A 21,792-nucleotide genomic window follows, 5' to 3' on the forward strand; every position below is an offset into this window, starting at 1 on the left:
CAATATCTGTGACTTTGTCACCATGTGTCTCATATGTCCTTTTTTCATATTTTTTTATTTTCATTTTCCATTGTTGCAGACTCACAAAGCACTGGTTACACTAATCACTATGTCAAACTGCAGTAGTTAAATGTGTGTTAAAAGCATATATATCAGAAACTCATTTTTTTAATATTTTGATAACTACTTTATTAGAATTAGTTTTCTTTGGTATCTTACGTGTTTTATTTTATGCATTTCAAACACCGTTTTTAAAATGGATCTATAAATTTCTCTCGACTCCCAGAGGGGATTCATGGCATAAAAATGCTTAAGAGCCACTGTATTTTGTCCATGCTGGTTATGTAAAACATTTAGAACTACCATCCATATATAATCTAGCAATCCACTAAGGAGTATACATCCCCCCAAAAACAAAATCAACATATGGAAGAGATATTTGCACTCCTGTGTTTATTGTAGAAGTATTCACAATAGACAAAATATGGAATCAACCTGTGTCCATCAGAGGATGAATGGACAAAGAAATTGTAGTATATATACACAATGGAATATTATTCAGCCATAAAAAAGAAGGAAATTCTGTAATTTGCAACAACATGGATGAAATGGGGGGTCATTATGTTAAGTGAAATAAGCCAAACAGAAAGACAAATATCACTCATATCTGGGAACTAAAACAGTGAATCTCATGAAGATAGAGTGTAGATTGGTGGTTACCAGAGTCCACGAAGGGTAGCAGAGAGGTGGGGGATGAAAAGAGATTAGTTATGGGTACAATGTACATGAGGAAGAAAGAAGACCTGGTTTGGATAGATAAATGGGGGGGAGCTATAGTTAACATAAATCAATTGTATATTTCAAAATAGCAAGAAGATAATAATTTGAATGTTCCTAGCATAAAGAAAAAAATTTAAGGTGACAGATACTCAATTCCCTTTATTTGATTACATGAATGTATTAAATTATCACATGTACCCTGAAAGTATGTACATCTACTATGTATCAATAAAAAAAAATAGACTGTGACTGTTATATAGCAAATTTTTAAAAGCTGTTTGTAGTTTACGTTTTACATTTCCCATAATATTTTGTGAACAGCTGAAATGGTTAAGTAACAGAAGTGGCTGTGGGTCTTCTTTTTGCATAAAGAAAATTTTATTACAACTACAAATCATTTCGCTTACTTGCAAAGATCATTAACACAGCTGGCAATATATAAATATGGATCAATGTACTCATGGCAGCTCAGAAAAGGAAACTGCAACAGTATCTGACACTTGAAGAAGATTGCCTGTGCAAAAAAAAGATGCCAGTCACTAGAATATATTTCATGGTATGTGTATAGTCTTCTACTATTTTTACACATCTATTTGCAAAATTTTCAGTTCTCACAAGGAAAAAGATGATAACTTATACATTTTAACCAACATTTTTCTAACTACATTATTTTCATGAGTACTGCATTTATGAAATTCACTACATTCACTATTTCTAAAATTGAAATGATTTCCTATTACATTTCCTTGATATAATATTTTCAAATTACATTGTGTTTACACTAAAATGCCTAGCTAATAATACAAATAAGATATACATGTATTCTGTCTGACATGCCCACATTTCTCACATCAAATTTACCTCAAACGCTGGCATTCCACTGGAGCACGGATTTGGAAAATCTGAGGGTGTGCGTACACATTTGGTGTCATCTGGAGTTTGCACCGACCAACTATTTGCAAACATAGCGATGTCTTCTGTATAGTCCTCTATTTTACACAAGCACACACACACACACACAAACAGGTGTGATCATATCATTTTCCACAAACATAGACATGGTTCTTCAACACAAACTTCCTGGTCAAAACATTAAACTCAGTAACATTATAATTACCAATGTGATATTAGATATTAATATCTAAACCTTTGTTATTTTAGCATAATAAAAACAAATTGAATAAAATGTGGGTACTAAATAAAAGTTAGTTCCATTGGAAAGAAAAAGGAAACTGCATTCAAACAACATAGGGAAGGACTGAAGGTGAGTGAGTACAGCATACACACCGGTGAAGCATTAATCGCCAGTGTTCAATCAGTGCTGTTGAAAGGAGAAAAAATACGTGTAAAATGAAAAAACATATATAAAAGTTTAGTGCAAAAATTATCAGACAGCTCTCTCATTATATTTAATATTAGTAAGAACCTTTTTAAGCCGGGCGCGGTGGCTCAAGCCTGTAATCCCAGCACTTTGGGAGGCTGAGACGGGCGGATCACGAGGTCAGGAGATCGAGACCATCCTGGCTAACATGGTGAAACCCCGTCTCTACTAAAAACTACAAAAAACTAGCCGGGTGAGGTGGCAGGCGCCTGTAGTCCCAGCTACTCGGGAGGCTGAGGCAGGAGAATGGCATGAACCCGGGAGGCGGAGCTTGCAGTGAGCTGAGATCCAGCCACCGCACTCCAGCCTGGGCGACAGAGCGAGACTCCGTCTCAAAAAAAAAAAAAAAAAAAAAAAAAAAAAAGAACTTTTTTAAAATTGCAGTTATATTTGGTGGGGAGGGTCCGCACAAAAAAAAAATGTCAAATTCTTTGGGACATTTCAGAGGACAGTCACATAGACAATGAAAGACTAGAAAACACATCAATAGAAGAGAAGACTACAAAGCATATCTATTTCATCTAAATATGATGAACAGTGTTTTGAAACATGCTCAGGAAAGACATCCCTACTGTGAATACTGAAGCTAATTCAGCATTAATCTCAGGCAAGATTCAGGAGTTAATGTGTGGGCAACAATGAACAACAAACAGATATTTGGTAGTGAGTGCTATGACTCCATAACAGAGTGCTCTCTGTTCTGAATCAAGTTTTTAAGTTGTCTCTCTACCTGAGTAGTTCAGGGAATGATGCAAAAATTAATCCTTCCCCTCTTCCATTCAGACAAAGGCTGATTCTCAAAGCTTAAAGACTTGGCAAAACCAAACAAGATGACATCTCAAAGTCCCATGTAAGACAGACTTCAGATTTGAGGTTGGAGTTCTCCACCACCTAGATTGGCATGGTCACAAGTCAACAACTGATGATAATCTATTGCACCACTAGAGTCAGAAATCTCAAGCCAAATGTTTGCCACTCTCTCTGAATATCTTCAAAGCAGAAAAATAATGTGTGCATGCCACTACCAAACACTGGGAAGTGAGGGGCTTTAATATATGTAAGAATGCTTTGCTCTCTTGGTGTAAAATCTTAAACTTTACCATAGCCTAGCAGACTTTGCATGAGCTGGACCCTGCTCTCCCCTTACTCCCACCCAGCTCTGCTCTTCCTATATCTTCTGTACCTTTTCTTGCTCAACCTACTCCAGTCTTATTGACTTTGTGCTGTTCTTCAAACACTCAAACTTATTCCCACCTCAGAACACTTGCTGTTGTTCTTCCTCCTTCAAAACCACTCTTTTCTAAAATCTTCTCACTGTTGCCTCCCTTACTTGATGTAGGCCTCTGTTTAATGTACTCCTTCTCTGCCATGTGATCTAGATTAGCACCAATCACATACTTGCTCCATCACTCTTTACCTTCTTCCTCTACCTTTATTCTTTCATGGCTGCTATTGCTCATAAAAATTATATTTAGCTCTGTTTATTTTATTTTCCATTACAATACGTACTACATGAAGGCAGAGAGCTTGTCTCAGCTGTTCTATTGTTGTATCCCTGGAGCAGTATCTGGCATATAGTAGGTACTCAAAATATATTTGATAAATAAGTGAATGAATACATATAGGGGAATTTGTGAAACTTATTAAAGAGATTATTAGAATCCTAGGGCTTTCGGGCTGGGTGCAGTGACTCACGCCTGTAATCCCAGCACTCTGGGAGGCTGAGGTGGGTGGATCACAGGAGGCCAGGAGTGGGAGGCCGGCCTGGCCAACATGGCAAAACCCCATCTCTAATAAGAATACAAAAACTAGCCGGACATGGTGGTGTATGCCTATAATCCCAGTTACTCAGGAGGCTGAGGCAACAGACTTACTTGAACCCAGGAGGAGGAGATTACAGTGAGCCAAGATCACGCCACTGCACTCCAGCCTGGGTGACAGAGCAAGACCCTGTCTCAAAAAAAAAAAAAAAAAAAAAGAAAGAAGAAGAAGAAGAAGAAGAAGAAGAAGAAGAGAAGAAGAAGAAGAGGAAGAGGAGGAACAGGAGGAAGAAGAAGGAGAAGGAGGAGGAGGAGGGGAGGAGGAGGAGGAGGAGAAGGAGAAGGAGAAGGAGAAGGAGAAGGAGAAGGAGAAGGAGAAGGAGGAGGAGGAGGAGGAGAAGGAGAAGAGAAGGAGAAGGAGAGGAGAAGGAGAAGAAGAAGAAGAGAAGAAGAAGAAGAAGAAGAAAACAAAAAGAATCCGAGGGCTTTCTAATTTGTCTGGCCTGCTGCTTTGTCTCTGATGTCACTGAACTGTTGCACACTCAGGAAAGTATGGGCCTGCTATAATATACTTTTTAAAAATGGAAAAACTGATGTCCTTTTAAAGTACACTTATAGTTACATTTCCTTTCAAAACATTTTTTAGAGGTCTGAAGACGCAAAAATATTTTCTAAAAACCCACTTATTTCAATGCTTACACACGAATTTTAATGTTACTAAACAACCTGGCCAATCCCTTAGAGTTCACTTTAATTGCTGCTTTTGAACCATGTATTTAGCTATTTTACATTGCATCAAGAGTCCTAAAAGTTGTTTATCAGGAGATTTTTAAATCCATATCTAATGGTGGTGTGGGAGCCTGCTAAACTAAAATTAAAATACGTTGTATAAAATATGCTCTAAGTAGTTTATTGTCCATATTGGGACATTTCTGAGAGAGAAACAGAGGCATTATTAATTATTATGCTGGGGGAAAAAATGAAAGTAGACCAGGACTTCTACGTTGTCGTATAGCTAGATGTAGACATGAATTATGGAAACAGAATTCTCAACTAGACAACAAATTATATTTCTTCCTATGTGTACAGAAAATCTGACAAGTCTAATTTCTTTGTGAAGTCATCCCTGAAGGATGAGTTGGAATGCAGAGAGAAATGCAATTTTAATCACCATTAAGAAACTATGCATTCAGTGGCATTCAATCAAACTCACTTTCTCTAAAGACTTTTCTAATCAGCAAAATACAGGTTGAGTTTCAAGAGAATATCAGGCTTCTTAAAGCTAAAGGTAATACTGCTTATCTGTAGCTATTTTCTTGCATTATTATACCATGGGAGGAAATAGAAAGGCAGTTTCTTGTCAAAGTTTTTGTAAGTCAGGTTTTTAAAAAAATTACTCTGCCTCATACGGTGAAGTAAATAACATTGTGAAGTAGCTGAAATATTTCCTTAGGTCTTTCCCATATACTTTCCGGAATCCTTCTTGCCTTCTGCCAGTTCAGCCATAATTCAGTTCAACTGCCTACTGCCAGTCTTCCTCCACTTCTAATCCACTGACACCCTTGTGCATGCTGGCCCAGTTGGCGCACTGTGAACAACTATCTTATGTTCCAGGTTATCTGAAATGTACAAGTCTGTCTGGCCCTTAACTCAAATCTAAGTCTTCCTGCCTCTAACAAGAGCAGATGTTATTTTCTATCCTGACCTCCATACCGTGTTCCCTGGGCATCCCAGGAGGAGTTGCCCAAAGCAGCAGTCTTTCCCTTTTTTTTTTTTTTTTTTTTCTTTTTTTGAGACAGAGTCTTGCTCTGTGTCCAGGCTGGAGTACAGTGGCATGATGATCTCTGCTCACTGCAGTCTCCACCTCCCATGTTCAAGCAATTCTCCTGCCTCAGCCTCTGGAGTAGCTGGGATTACAGGTGTCTGCCACCACGCCCAGCTAATTTTTGTATTTTTAGTAGAGACAGGGTTTCACCATGTTGGTTGGGCTGGTCTTGAACTCCTGACCTCAGGTGATCCACCTGCCTCAGCCTTCCAAAGTGCTGAGATTACAGGAGTGAGCCACCACACCCGGCCTACCCCAAAGCAGTCTTTTCTAACTCTAACACAGAGAACTGGACTAAGTTTTTTTTTTTTTTTTTTCAATGAAGCTTTGATACAGAAGAAAAAGAAATCAGCAATTACCATCTGACTCATTCTGCCTGCATCCAAAACCCTACTTCCTAATACAGTCTCAAGATTCCAAATTTGTGACCCCTCTCACTGCAAATGCCAACTGGGTGCAAAACACCATTTCAAGAGGATCCCAGTACTATACATTTGTATTGTGCTCAGAGACTTTTAAACACTTTCATTTACATTTTCTCGTTCAATATTTACTGGCTGGGAAGCTCCCAGAGTCATTATCATTATCTCTATTTTACATATGAGGAAATTGACTTTTTGGAGCCCTGCTCTCCACTCTAGCTACTAGTAAACTAATCCTGATGATGTATTATATTGAGCAAAACATTTGCATTTTAATAAAGGCTTCTCAAAGCAATGTAGAGACATTTTAAACGTTTTTATTTCAGCCCCATTATAGGCTTATGAAGAAATACTTGGAGATGACTATAAATTAAATTAAATGTATTCAGTATTATCTATGTGCCAGGTACTGTACTAAGTATTTTACACCAATTGTCTCATTTAATCCTTGCGACCCTCATGAAGTATATGCTCTTACTATTTCATTAAACTTATAAAGTTTAATAAGATAAAGCTGAATTTGAATCATGCAGTCTGACTCCAGAGTCCACACTCTATGTAGTCCTTTCACCATCCTTTAAAACATAACATAGGGGCAAATCATCTGTATTAATTTTATAATATAAAACAAAAGTATTACATAGCACTTTACAGTGGCAATTACTCAAGAACTTATCTAAGCATAGGATTGGGAGCCTGTCAGGTCTGTAATCCAACCCTGACAGTACCAATTACAAGCTATGTTACATTGGACACATCGCCTTGTGTTCTCATCATAAAATTAAGAAAATAATACTGGCTGGATGCAATGGTGCACCTGTGGTCCCAACTACTTGAAAGGCTGAGACCAGTGGATGACTTGAGCCCAGGAGTTCAAGACCAGCCTGGGCAAAACAGCAAGACCGCATCTTAATGAAAAGAAATAGCAAGACCTCATCTTGAAGAGAAGAAAAGAAAAGAAAGGAGAGGAAATGAGAGGAAAGAAAAGGCTACTCACCTTACAGGATGTTCTGAGTGTTGGGAATAATATAGCTATGTGCTCAAACTAACTATTGTTATAAATATTATCGAGATATATTATTATTATTACTGATGACTCTATGAGTTCCAAAGTATTATAGCCCCATTTTACAGCTGAAGAAACTGAGCATAAAAGTGATTAAATGAGTTTCCTCAAATTACAGAACTTATAAAAGTTGAAATGAGATTCAAAGCCAAGTTCACCAGTACTAAGAACAGTATTCTTTTTTTATTGCACTTCTTTGTTTGGACCTAAGTCATGATTATGGTGTGTGATTCTCTTATTCTATTGCCATTGCACACTAGTGTCTGAATTGATACAGAACCTATTTCTTATTACTTACTTTTAGTTTCATAACTTAGATTTAATAGATGATCTAGTAGGTACATAAAACCTTTCCAAGTTACTATTCAACTTTCCTGTTCACATTTGATTATTTTTGCAAAACTATTATTTGTCAATTATTCAATTTATTCCTTTCAAGAAGGGATACAAAAATAATTTTTGTCCTAACATAGACATATTTGACCCAAATGGGTTTGAATCACTAGGATATAAACTTGAAGATATGAAAGGTTTTGTTCAATGATGTATTCCAGGTTCCTAAAGCAGCAGATACAGAGGTATCCCAACCTTCTGACAGAAAGCAAATGCTCTATTAAAACGTGTTATGTGAGTAAGTGCTTCATGCTAATTTAGCAAAGATAAACTAGTTCATGGTTGTCAAGAATTACACCAAAATATCTTCCTATCCAACCTTTGCTTAAAAGCACTAAAGCAGGCAAGTGACAGCCACAAATTTTCCCCAATCTATGACAAGTCTTCTGGGTACAAACAACTTGATCAGGGGAAGAAGAAGGCTTTAGAAGGCACCCACGCATTTATTCTGCTTCACTTACCTTGCAGAATTATGAAATCATCAGATTGAATATCATTGTAGTTTCCACATAGGCCACATGATTTCCCCTTATGGTCCTCAGACAGTTTGAGGTAGATCCCAGATATCCCATCCCAAGCCAATGAAAAGCCAAAGGTTGTTTTCACAAGAACGTAGTCAGCTAGTTTCTCGATGAAAACCTGTCCAATTGTCTGAGGCAATGTTAAACTTGAAAAACAGAACAAAAGCTATCTAAGAATGATGATAAAGTCTCAATTACAGATGATATACTTTTAAGCGACTGAGATATAATTAAAATAAAATGATTACTTGAAATTATTGAATAAACTGTGCAGCAAGAGCTCCAAAGCAACCATCCTCTGGAAAAATCTCAACATTTTTGAAAACTTTGGTATTGAAAAAAAATACAACAAAAATGATACTGCTTTCTTATATTGATTTAGATTTTGTACTTACAATTAGATGCTTCTTTGAACCAACCAAAAACACAGCTGCTAAATACTGGCGATTTGTTAAATCTGGAAAATAACCTTGCCTATTTAGAATACTTAGAGCTTAAGTGTATTTATTATTTTTTATCCAGAGATTTAAAGTGATCTAAAAATGCTGCTCAACAATTTTGAAGTAAGGACAATCGTCAAAATATATGAACATGATGCTTGAGTTCTGATTTTGTTTAATTTTATTTTAAACACGGCTATAAGGAAATACAAGTTTCTATCTTTAAAATGACACCTCGACATGAGTCATTGTTTTCTAAAAAATATCAAAGGATGATGAATTATAACTTACATTTTTAATACTGCAAAGTACAATATTAGGGATATAATATACTTTATCATGCAGTATTGCATAGAGGTGATACTCAAAATTTTTAAATTGGATACCTTTTGGCCTGTTTAAACAAAGGTCACATAAAATATTTAAGCTCCTGATACAATGTCTAATTTTTCCATTTTTCACAAGCATATGCACATATAAAGGAAGTGGGTAACACAAGGTAACTGAAGAGAACTAAACAATTGAATATTTTGAAAGCACCTAGAATACTTTTGAAAGAACACAATTATCCTTTCATCCATCAGTACTGCCAAAAAGAATAAGTACTAATAATTGAAGAAATTGGAAAAAACCCATTTCTATTAAGATAGTCATGTCAGCCAGTCTCAGTGGCTCATGCCTGTAATCCCAGCACTTTGGGAGGCCAAAGTGGGTGGATCATGAGGTCAGGAGTTCAAGACCAGCCTGGCCAACATAGTGAAACCGAGTCTCTACTTTAAAAAAAAAAAAATTAGCTGGGCGTGGTGGTGCGTGCCTGTAGTCCCAGGTACTTGGGAGGCTGAAGCAGGAGAATTGTTTGAACCCGGGAGGCAGAGGTTGTGGTAAGCTGAAATCACATCACTGCACTCCAGCCTGGGCAATGAAATGAGACTCCATGTCCAAAATAAAAATAAAAATATTTTTTAAAAAGGTAGCCATGTCAAATAAAAATTATATACCATAATGTGAATAATATGGGTAGTTAATAGGTATATTCATATGTTTCTCTCAAAAATTGCAAATTAGTGAGTTCCTTTCCAGGAAGAGCGTGGCTTAATGGACCAAAAACTACAAAATTGAGCATACTAATTAACAAAGGGATAATCCCCGAAGAAACAATTCAAAATATCTGTAGCCATTTGCACAAAAATTTTTTTTACAGACACTTATTTACAGAAAATTATTTACAAAAATAGAAAAATAACTAAAAGTTTAAATTGGAGAATAGATAAAAGAGACTCTAACTAACTACTGCCATAATACGTTCTTATTAAAAATTATAAATATGAGGAATTCATAGTAAAAGTCAATATGAAATAACATTAAAGAAATACCACTTCTTTTAAGTTTGTAAGTTTATAAAAACTATACTTAAAAGAAGTGAATCATGTTTATAAATATATTTCCAAGTAATGGAATGCTAATCTTATTATGGAAGTATAGTTGTACTATTATGCATACTTTTTTGTTTGGTCATTTGTCACTTGGTCATTTGGTCTCTTTAACAGTAAATTTAGTTAAATATTCCATTTTTGAAAATAAAGGTGGATAACTGTGATTATCCTGAAGTTTATAACATAGAAGGATGCTAGTGGAGACAGGAGATAATCGTTTAAACTAGACAATATCCAACAGGTCAAAGAAAAACATGCAACCTAGGCAGGAAATATTAAAATGTAAACCTAAATGAATGCAGAACTGAATGCTGAAAAGTATTCTGGGATTCATTTGTACTGAAACTCCTTATTTCACAGGTGAGAGAACTGAAATCCAGAGAAGTAAAGCTTCATGCACAGAGCCACACGTTTGATTTTATTATGGCAAATATTTCTGTAGCATTTGCTCTGAGTTAGGCCCCAAGACAGGAACAGCATTTGTGTAAGCAATATTGCTGAATAATAAAAAGACCACCCTTTTTCCATCACACACTCTGAAATCCTCATAGAAATGCTTTCTCTGAGTTAAAATTAATTATGTCCCTGCTTTAATAAAGAATATTCTTGAAAATCAGTCTGAATGGCAAGTCTGTTTTACAAAACATAACAAATTTTTAAATGTCCATTGTATTACCCAAGATTCCATATAGAAAATACTAAATGGCTATTTAAATTCAGCTCTAGGAAATACATGTATAACTGTATTATCTTCTTACTCAAATGCCTAAACTTTCTTTTATGAGAAAATGAGAAGTACAGAACCCAGCTGACCAAGAAAATAAGCCTCAGACAGGGGGAGAAGCTGCTCTGGGTTGTCTGGCTGTTTCAAGGCTCCCCTGGTGCTCTCCCCACTGCCCTTTCTGCTACCACCTGCTGCCTTTTGAGGAATCTAAACCCAGAAAAAGCAACACGGGTTGATAAAGTCATTGTGCTGGAAAGTATTCCTATGGCTCAAACACTTGTTAGTGAATTCTGAATGATGAATAGAATTGTTCCAGCCTACAATTTACTTGTTCTGGCATAATCCAGCCAGGAAATATTAAAAATTGAGTCTCTCTATAATTATTTAGATTGGAAGGTAGATTATGCCACAGTATTTCTAGGTTAAAACATAAAAAAACCTTTTGCCAAATATGGAAACATCCCTGTCCCCAAATTCTCATCATATTCTTGGCAGATAGAAAATCGGAAGTGGGCTTCTCTCTGGTCTATTCGAGGCCAGGCAGTTGTTGGCTCTCAGTCTGTCAGAACTTCCGTGGAAAATCTCAGGTGACACCCAAACCCCATTCACACAAACTTAGAAAGAACTTCCAGAATCCTTTCCAAATAAAAGAAAATAGATTTTTAAGTTTCTGCTTTAAAGAAAGAAGAAAATATTTAAGAAACAGGGCAAAAAGAATCAAGAGTTGAACTCTTAAGATAATCTCTTGAATCTCTCAGGAAAAAAAAAAAAAAAAAACAGAGACTCTCATCTCCACCCATGTAAACATATTATATTTATATTCTGCACACAGCATTAGGAAGGGTAAACTTACTGTACTCCTGACTACCTAGTTGGCCTCAGAGCCTTCTGAAGTTTTGATGTCTGTATGTTATACCTTTAAGAGCATTGTTGAAGAAATTCTCTCTTCCTACTCTCCACAGTTCACTTCCAGCATGCGATGTTTGGAAATTCTATTAATTTGTGGTGTTATTGACATTTCACTGTTTCCCACATCCTACCTGATTCCATTCTTTTTTATTTCATGACCATAAATTCGAATTTCCTCTTGGTTTGAAAAGAACAAGCTGATTGACCGATAACAAGAATACACCGAACCAAGACATTTAGGGCTGTTATGAACCTTAAAGGGAGAAAAACAAAAAGAAAGCATAGGAACAAATAACAAATTTGAGTTACTAAAACCACAATGTATGTTTACAATCATATAGCTTCATTAGTCCCATGACACTTTACAACGTTATAACTACATTTGGGATTTCTGAGAGAAAAGAAATATTTACCTCAGAAATTGGGCAACAAAATTAACTTCCTAAAATACAAATTAATCAGCATATTTTTAGGACGATTTGAATCTTCACATGTTGGCTGTTAATATTCTCAAGGTACATGGTATGCTTTGGGAGAAATTAGTTCTGATAGTAAAACTGTAGAGCACCACAAAGAAGCACGTTTGTCATTTTTATGTCCGTATTTTTTACCAGTTAGAGAATCATAAAACAGAGCTTCGAATGGAGCACTACACAAAGCAATATTTAAAGGTTGAAAAGTGACCATGAACTCACTAAAAATAAAATTGATTTTATTTTTTATGTATTGCCAGACACGTTAGGGAAGAGAGAGATTATTTTTCAAAATATTAACGGGAAAATTAGTTTAAAAAAAAAGAATTCAAGGAAGAAAAGAGAAGAGGAAGCTTAGATTCTTTCACCCTATACCAAAATTAATTTCAAAAGGTCCAAAAAGTAAAGTATAAATGTCTAAATCATGACATAATTGAAAGAAAACAGAGATTACAACTATAGAGGTGGAAAAGAACTTTCTAAGCCTAAAAGTGATTTTAAAAATTATCAATAGTATAGGGGTTTTTTGTTTGGTTTGGTTTTGGGGTTTGTTTGTTTGTTTGAGAGTCTCTCTCTGTCACCCAGGCTGGAGTACAGTGGTGTGATCTCAGCTCCCTGCAACCTCTGCCTCCTGGTTTCAAGTGATTCTCATGCCTCAGCCTCCTGAGTAGCTGGGGCTATAGGCGTGTACCACCAAACCAGCTAATTTTTATATTTTTTTGGTAGAGATGGGGTTTCACTATGTAAGCCAGCCAGGCTGGTCTCAAACCCCTGACCTCAAGTGATCCACCCACCTCGGCCTCTCCCAAAGTGCTGGGATTACAGGTGTCGGTCACAGCACTCAGCCTCAATAATATAGTTTTAATATTGTAGTAATTTAATGCATATTAGTTTTATGCTTAATCAGCAAATTGTACTGATCATTTATTATGTACCAGGCACTGTTCTAGGTTCTGGGGATAGATCAGTCAACAAAGCAGACAAAATATCTGCCCTCATGAAACTTGTATTCTATTAGAGGAAAACAGCTAACAGAAAATATAGCTATGTGAAACTAAAATACATACTATGGTAGATGACATTAAGGAGAAATATTAAGCAGGGAAAGGGGATACGGTGTGTATGTGTCAAGGTCTGAGGTCAATTTCGGAGTGAGTGGCCAAGGAAGGCCTTGCTGAAAAGATGAAATTCTAGTAAAGATGGAGTGTGAGAGGGAGCAAGCCATATGGGATATCTGGAATACCATTCTAGGCAAAGGAAATAGCAAGTACTAAAGCCTGAGGTAAGAGTGGGCCTAAAATGTTCTCAGGATCCAGGAATCCAGCCACATGACCCCAGACTAGATATTGGAGGATTCTTCTTTCGGGAAACAAAATGGAAAAAAGACATATAGTTACTAATATTTGGGGGCTTATCTAATGAAATAAGAAGATCCTTGCTCACTCTCACACTAGTTCAACAAGCCCCCATGCATATATCCAGAGTTTCCAATTCGCTTTTAGAGGCTTATTCTCAAATGTGAACAAATATTCGTGAATCATTAGTCATTTGATGAAAGTCTGTGACATGAAAGACATCAAATAAACAAAAGGGAATCAAAGAAATAAAAAACAATTTAGAAAAATCCAAAAACTTTAAAAATACATGGTTGACATCTTCTGAGAGAAAAATGATATATGCCATCCTTGAACTGAGAATAAAATGTTGCTAAAAACAAAATCCAAAGAATAAAAACAAAAAATTGAATACTGACAATATAAAAGGAGAAATGTGTAACTGAAGTAGAAAGGTGGGAAAATAAACATCTCAGAATTGGACAGAAATATCCCAAAATGTAGAACAGAAAAGGAAAAGGTGGAAAATAGGCAAGAATCAATGATAAAATTAAGGGATCACTCCACCCCACAGCTCCAATATATGAGCTCCAATATAAAATCCCATCAAGTGCCCAGCACGGAAAAAAAAAAAAAAAAAAAAATGGGAAAAGAAATTCACATATTTACAAAATGTCAGAACTCTGGGAATTAAAAGAGGTAAAAATTTCTGGAAGTTGGGTAAGGTTATATGCAAAATGATCAGAAATCAGAGTGAATTGAAATTTAAAATTCTGAAAGTGATTTTTAAATTAAAATCAAGGCTTCAAAACTTCTCTTCCCATGCATACTTTCCAGGAAAGTATCTTCCCTTTCCAGGAACCAATTTAGTCAATTAAAATGAGTGAGTAAACAAAGAGGAAATGGGTCCTTGCTTAATCACCACTACAAACACTGGCCACATATTCAGAGCATCCAATAAGCTTTTCAGAACCTATCTCTCTAGTATGAACAAAGTTAAAGGACCACCAGACATTGGTGGGAACCAAGAAAGAGGAAAACTGAGGAGAGAGAAGAATAAAATTCTCCAGTAGGATGATGAAAAGAAATCCCAAGTGATAGGTGTACAGTAGACTTCAAAAGCAACTAGTCTGAATTAAAAGATGAGAAGGAAAAACTGAGGAAGGGTTGTCTCATGAGGGAAAAGAGAAGCTGATAGCTTGCCTAATGCATCTGACCATATTGAAGAGTTTTATAGAGGGAGAGAGTTAGGAAAAATATTAGTGACTGGAGTAAAGAGAATGCAGCAAAGAAAAAATGGGATAACTTTTTGCTCTAGAAAAATATACAAGTAGAGACATAAAATCATCATAACCTATTGTGATCAGCTCTAAACAATATTTACATAGTGACAATAATATAAAAAAGATAAATTATTTAACCAAAAATGGTGACATAACTCTGTTAGGAGGAGAGAAGGGAAGTGTGTGTGTGTGGTGTGTGTGTGTGTGTGTGTGTGTGTTAGGAGCAGGAAGGGTGGTATAACTAAGATAATTTCTTATTTCCCATAATAGGAAGTGAAGGAATAAGGCCTAACTTTGAAAAATAAAGAGATAATGGCATATTTTGATGTGTAAGATAAAAACTAGAAGAAACAGCTAAATTAGTTGAAGTAATTGCCTCTTGAGAGCCAGACTTCTGCTAGGGTAGAAGAAGAAGGAAGGCAGAGGCTATTTTTTTGCTGTATATTCTGGGATGAAATCTTTCACCATACACATATATTATTTTCATAAAAATAAAATAGAATTTAAAGATGGAAAAAATAATAGGGGGTATAGATAAGGATATCTGTATCATATGTTTATCAATATATCCTTAGAAATTATAATTTTAAAAAAATCTAAATTTCCAATATAGGACTTCATTAAATTATTTGAAGCAGATTTAATTATTACAGAAGTTGGAAAAAATACAGCTAACTGTATTTGGATGTATCAAGAATATTTGACATTGAAGGAAGTTGAAGACATAATGTTAATTGAAAGTGTAGGGCAGAAAACTATAGTTTAAATTTTATAAATATGTATAAAATTCAGAAAAAAATGTTGAGAAGGAAATAGATGAAGCTGTTAACCAATGGTAACTCTTAAGTGATAATTCTAACATTTTTCAGACTTCTCTGAATTTTCCAAATTTTCTACAAAAGAAGTGAACTGCTTTTATAATCAAGGGGAAAGATGACATTTCAAGTAAATTGATGTATTTATTTGAAAGCAAATTTTACTCTTCAAAACCAGGCCACGTAGAAACAATATCTATTAACTCCAGAAGCATAGTTCAGCATTGTGTGTTACTAACAAAGAACAGGTTATCTCATTGATACCTCATTCCTCAAAAGAGTGAGACACTGAACAAGAACATTTTAAAGAGATGGTCAAAGGGTGTTCAAGCAATAAAACAAGTGAGGGGTTGGGGAGTAGTAAACAAGAGAACTGAGAACAGGAGACCTGTAAGCACAGGTCTTTTTCACCAACTTCCCTATCTAAAGAGACCTCTAAATTTTTATTCTTATGCCCCATAAGTTAACTTTCAATAAATCTCATTTCTTTTTTTTTAATTTAAATATATTTGTTATTTTGTTTAGTTTTTTATTTTTGATTTTTGTGGTTACATCGTAGGTGCATATACATATATCTGTGGGGTACAGGAGATGTGTTGATATAGGCATGCAATGTTACATAATCACATCCTGAAGAAGGACGTATGCATCCCCTCAAGCATTTATTCTTTGTGTTACAAATGATCCAATTACACTTTTAAAGTTATTTAAAAACGTACAATTAAGATATTATTGACTGTAGTCACCGAGCTGTGCTTCTGTTTTGGGTCACAAAGATTTGTAGCCTTAAAAAGTTTCAGAGTCTAAAAGTTTCAGGATACAAAATTAATCTGTACAAATCAGTAGCCCTACTATACAACGACAGTGGCCAAGATGAGAATCAAATTAAGAACTCAACCCCTTTTACAATAGCTGCAAAAAACATTAAAATACTTAGGAATATACTTAACCAAGGAGGTGAAAGACCTCTACAAGGAAAACTACAAAACACTGCGGAAAGAAATCATAGAAACACAAACAAATAGAAAAACATCCCGTGCTCATCGATGGGTAGAATCAACATCGTGAAAATGACCATACTGCCAAAAGCAATCTACAAATTCAATGCAATTCCCATCAAAATATCACCATCATTCTTCACAGAACTAGAAAAAACAATCCTAAAATTCATATGGAACCGAAAAAGAGCCCACATAGCCAAAGCAAGACTAAGCAAAAAGAACAAAGCTCGAGGCATTACATTACCTGACTTCAAACTATAGTATAAGCCATAGTCACCAAAACAGAATGGTACTGGTATTAAAACAGTCATATAGACCAATAGAGAACCCAGAAATAAAGCCAGATGCTTACAGCCAACTGATTTTTGACAAAGCAAACAAAAACATAAAGTGGGGACAGGACACTCTATTCAACAAATGTTGCTGGGATAATTGGCTAGCCACATGTGGAAGAATGAAATGGATCCTTATCTCTCACCTTATACAAAAATCAACTCAAGATGGATGGATCAAATACTTAAATCTAGATGTGAAACCGTAAAAATTCTACATTATAACATTGGAAAAGCTTTCTAGACATTGGCTTTGGCAAAGCATTCATGACCAAGAACCCAAAAGCAAACACAACAGAAACAAATATAAACAGACAAGACTTAATTAAACTAAAAAGCTTTTATGCAGCAAAAGAAATAATCAACAGAGTAAACAGACAAGTCACAGAGTGGAAGAAAATCTTTGCAATCTATACATCCAACAATGGACTAACATACAGAATCTACAAGGAACTTAAATTAGCAAGAAAAAAACAAACAATTCCATCAAAAAGTGAGTTAAGGACATGAATAAACAATTCTCAAAAGAAGGTATACAAATGGACAACAAACATGAAAAAATGATCAACATCACTATTTATCAGAGAAAAACAAATCAAAACCACAATGCGATACCACTTTACTCCTGCAAGAATGACCATAATTTAAAAATCAAAAGATAATAGATGTTGGTGTGGATATGGTGAAAAGGGAACACTTTTACACTGTTGTTGGGAATGTAAACTAGTACAACTACTATGAAAAAGAGTGTAGAGATTCCTTAAAGAACTAAAAGTAGCTCTACCATTTGATCCAGCAATCCTACTCCTGGGTATCTCCCCAGAAGAAAAGAAGTCATTATACAAAAAGGTACTTGCACATGCATGTTTATAGCAGCACAGTTCACAATTGCAAAAATATGGAACCAGCCCATATGCTCATCAATCAATGAATGAATAAAGAAAATATTAGATATATACATATATACCATATATATACACATATATACCATATATATAACATGCATATACACACACATGCACACACACACATATATATATACACACACACACACCCCATGGAATACTACTCAGCCATAAAAAGGAACAAAATAATGGCATTTGCAGTGACCTGCATGGAATTGGAAAGCATTACTTTAAGTTAACTAACTCAGGAATGGAAAATCAAACACCACATGTTCTCACTCATAAGTGGGAACTAAGCTATGAGACTGCAAAAGGATAAGAATTATACAATGGACTTTGGGGACCAAGGGGAAAGGCTGGGGGGTGGTGGGGGTGGTGAGGGATAAAAGACTACACATTGGGTACAACGTACACTGCTCAGGTGATGGGTGCACCAAAATCTCAGAAATCACCACTAAAGAACTTATTCATGTAACCAAACACCACCTGTTCCCCCAAAAACCTATGGAAAAAAAAAACAAGCTTCAGGGACTACTTTTAATATTTGTATCACCTCAGAGAGGAGGAGAATGTAGGCAGCCCCAACACAAGTAAAAAGGGAAAGCATAGCAGAGATTAAAACATATTTTGGCTATGGAGAGCTGTAGCTTTTAAACGGAACAAAATAGCAGTTTCCTGGTAATGACTGAAATACCTAGAAATTCAGAAGATGGTAGCCAAGGAAAGAGGTCCCTGATATCCTTCTTCAACTAGAACCGCTCTACAGCTTATATTTTTGAGAGGTCTCCTAAGAATTCATTTGAGTCAAGAATTCTGCAACTAAGAATTAATTCTCTGAGCTCAGTCATATAGTATCAAACTACCTAGCAATTAGTTGTCCGTCTTCCCATCCTATAGCCTGTGCTTATGTAACTCATATACTCCATTTTATAAATGTTAGTCTCTGATTCATACTGAGTGTGTCATTTCAAAAAATTAAACCAGCTGGACATATCTAACTGGAAGTATCAGGAAGGAAGGAAGCGTGACTAATATGGTTGGTACCTGAACACAAACCCTCTTCAAAATAAGTATTCATTCTATGATTAGTATATATTTTGCATCATTTGCCAAGTACTTTTCAAATACATACTTTTCCAGAGATAATATTTTTAAGTTAATTATGTCCTATAATCACCTACCCATACAGTGTACCGAGGCTCCAAATCACCACAGTCCTTTGCAAAAATGTAAGAACAGTTTCCTGGGAAGTAATAGTAGATGCCATCAAATGTTTCAAAATGATACTGTCCCCAGGTTTTACAAATCCCATCTCTGCCGTTGCCCATGTTTGGGACTGAAAAGAAACAGGATAATATTTTGTAGACAAAATAAATTACATGTTTCTAGCAGTGTTCAGTCAGTCATCGTAAATGATTCTAATTTTCATTCAAATTTCCTTCCTTGGTCTATATCACAGGAAGAAATAACTAACATAAAATTACCAATTGTTCTCAAAACTATCAAAGTAGTTGATAAAACAGGGTTTCCAAGTAGTTGTGAAGAAGATTTATGTTAGAAAGTTCCTTAATTTTTGTTTCCAAAAAAAGATTCTAGAAGAAAAAAAAGGAGTATGGAAAATAATACAGTAAAAGGTGATAGTAATATAGCAAGTAAGATGGCTCAGAAAAGAGAGAAATGTCACCACTGAGTGTCCTAAAGATTAGCATATGCAGCTTCAGAGTATTCTAGTCTTTCAAAAATGGCTTTTTTATGGTATCCACAGAGAAAAATAACCATTGACAAAAAAAAAAATCATATATATGTGTCTGGGACCTGGATGTGGGGAGCATTAGTCATTCAAAGTATGCTGGAATTTGGCTGGAGTGGTGGCTTGCACCTGTAATCCTAGCACTTTGGGAAGCCAAGGTGGGCGGACTGCCTAAGCTCAAGAGTTTGAGACCAGCCCGGGTAACATGGTGAAACTCTGTCTCTACTAAAATACAAAAAATTAGCCAGCAAGGTAGGGGGCACACATCTGTAATCCCAGGTACCCAGGAGGCTGAGACACAAGAATCCCTTGAACCCAGGAGGCGAAGGTTGCAGTGAGTCAAGATGGCGCCACTGTACTCCAGCCTGGGTGACAGTTAAGACTCTGTCTCCAGAAAAAAAAAAAAAAAAAAAAAAGGTATGCTGGAATTTAACAATTCATGACCTCAAACTGGCCAAATTTCAAGCAGTATTTATCTTAAATCATACAACTGTATCTCCTATTGTCATGCCTACCTTTTTTTCTTACCCTTGTAGATAATCTTCTATTCCATTTTTGTTTTCTAAACTATTCTCTTTAGAATAATATGAAAATCAGTAACATTCACTGAGCACTCAATACGTGTAAAACATTTTGATACACTTGGAGGGGGGGTGCATAAAGATAAGGGTGACTCTTTACATCTTGTATTTTTGTGATTCCCACCTACATTTATTAGCCTTGGACAACTGTGGCCTTTTCAGGAAAAAACACAGAATTATTCATTATTCAGGCAGTCTTCCCTGACAGCATGCCTCACCTCTGCTTCATATTTTCATAGCATCTTGTACTTTACTTTACAGCACCTGTCACAAGTTTAATTATTGTGTATCTGTTGCGTATTTACCACCTTCTCTAGACTGCAACCTCCAGGAGGACAGGAACATGTTTGTATTATTCACCATTGTATCCCCAATGCCTAGCCTGGGATCTAGATGCCAGTGAATATTGATTAAACAAATGAATATTTATTGATTATGGTAGACATAGAATTCTTTCTTAGACACTGTGGATAAAAGGTTTATTAAAAAAATAAAAAAATAAAAAAGCCCCTGCCCTTGAAGAAGTCTCAGTACTATTTTTTAACATACAAAATGTCCAATTAATTAAAGGTCCAAAAGAATGACTGGCTCCAAATAAAAAAATCTGTTTTATAAAGCAAAAGAGAGATGAATGAGAACCTGGTTTTAATAGGCTATTACTGGCTAGGTGCAGTGGCTCATGCCAGTAATTACAGCACTTTGGAAGGCCTAGGTGAGAGGATCACCCGAAGTTAGGAGTTCAAGACCATCCTGGCCAACATGGTGAAACTCCATCTCCACTAAAATACCAAAATTAGCCGGACATGATGGCGATTGCCTGTAGTCCCAGCTACTCGGGAGGCTGAGGTGGGAGAATCACTTGAACCCGGGAGGCAGAGGTTGCAGTGAGCCGAGATCGTGCCATTGTACTCCAGCCTGGGTGACAGAGTGAGACTCCGTCTCAAATAATAATAATAATAATAGGCTATTACTATAGAAAGTGGAAAAAATACTTGAAGCAATAAGAGAGTTCAATGAGAAGGGATAGTGGCCCTATGTACTTTTGTTTTACATTGTTTCTAAATTACATCAAATTACTGAGAATGAATTGTGGGCTCTCTAGTTAATATACGACTCCCAATGGATGAACATTATTATAGCAAATTATGCCTTAATTTTTTCCTTGGTATCTTATAATTCTCTCATAAGCATCCCTGAAACTTACTGATCTGGCATCTTGTCCCAAGAGCCTGAAATATTTGACAGTCACATGTTCCAGTCTTAGAACAGAAAGCTCCATTAAGGCATTCATAAGGACAAGAACCTGAGGAGGGGAAGAAAAAGTTATCTTCTGGCATCCATTTGTTCTTTTAAGCATAATATGGCAAGATACAGCTTGGACAAATTGTAATCACTATTAACTAAAACAGAACTCTCGGCCTCTTGCCTTGCTAAGCTAAAGAACTAAACCCATCAAGTCTCTGTCTAGCTCATTTTATTATGTGTGCTGTGAAGCAAGAAAGGCAGGCTTTCACATCTCAAACTACCCTGAGAGCAAAGGTTAGCCCCTTTCAAGCAAATCAAAGGTCAAGTTCCCATGTAAGGAATCTCTGTCCCAGATGATGAGAACCAGAAATACACAAGCTGCAGATGATTCTGTTGAGGGAGTTTGGTGCTGGCTGCAC

The 21,792-nt window shown here is 35.9% G+C and overlaps 1 protein-coding gene across 2 annotated transcripts in view; it reads right to left on the bottom strand.

Moving 5' to 3' along the window:
- OTOGL (otogelin like) overlaps positions 1–21,792 on the bottom strand; it is a 171,469-nt gene that overhangs the window by 139,854 nt on the left and 9,823 nt on the right. For both annotated transcript variants that reach the window (XM_033221163.1, XM_033221162.1), the window contains exons 5-10: positions 21,333–21,431; positions 18,979–19,133; positions 11,786–11,907; positions 8,089–8,294; positions 1,642–1,769; positions 1,188–1,294 (exon numbers count right to left, since the gene is read on the bottom strand). In XM_033221163.1, the coding sequence (XP_033077054.1) occupies positions 1,188–1,294; positions 1,642–1,769; positions 8,089–8,294; positions 11,786–11,907; positions 18,979–19,133; positions 21,333–21,431 (817 nt within the window). The remainder of the gene's footprint in view (positions 1–1,187; positions 1,295–1,641; positions 1,770–8,088; positions 8,295–11,785; positions 11,908–18,978; positions 19,134–21,332; positions 21,432–21,792) is intronic.

The sequence above is a fragment of the Trachypithecus francoisi genome, unplaced genomic scaffold, assembly GCF_009764315.1.
Source record: "Trachypithecus francoisi isolate TF-2019V2 unplaced genomic scaffold, Tfra_2.0 Lachesis_group11, whole genome shotgun sequence".
NCBI lineage: Eukaryota > Metazoa > Chordata > Mammalia > Primates > Cercopithecidae > Trachypithecus > Trachypithecus francoisi.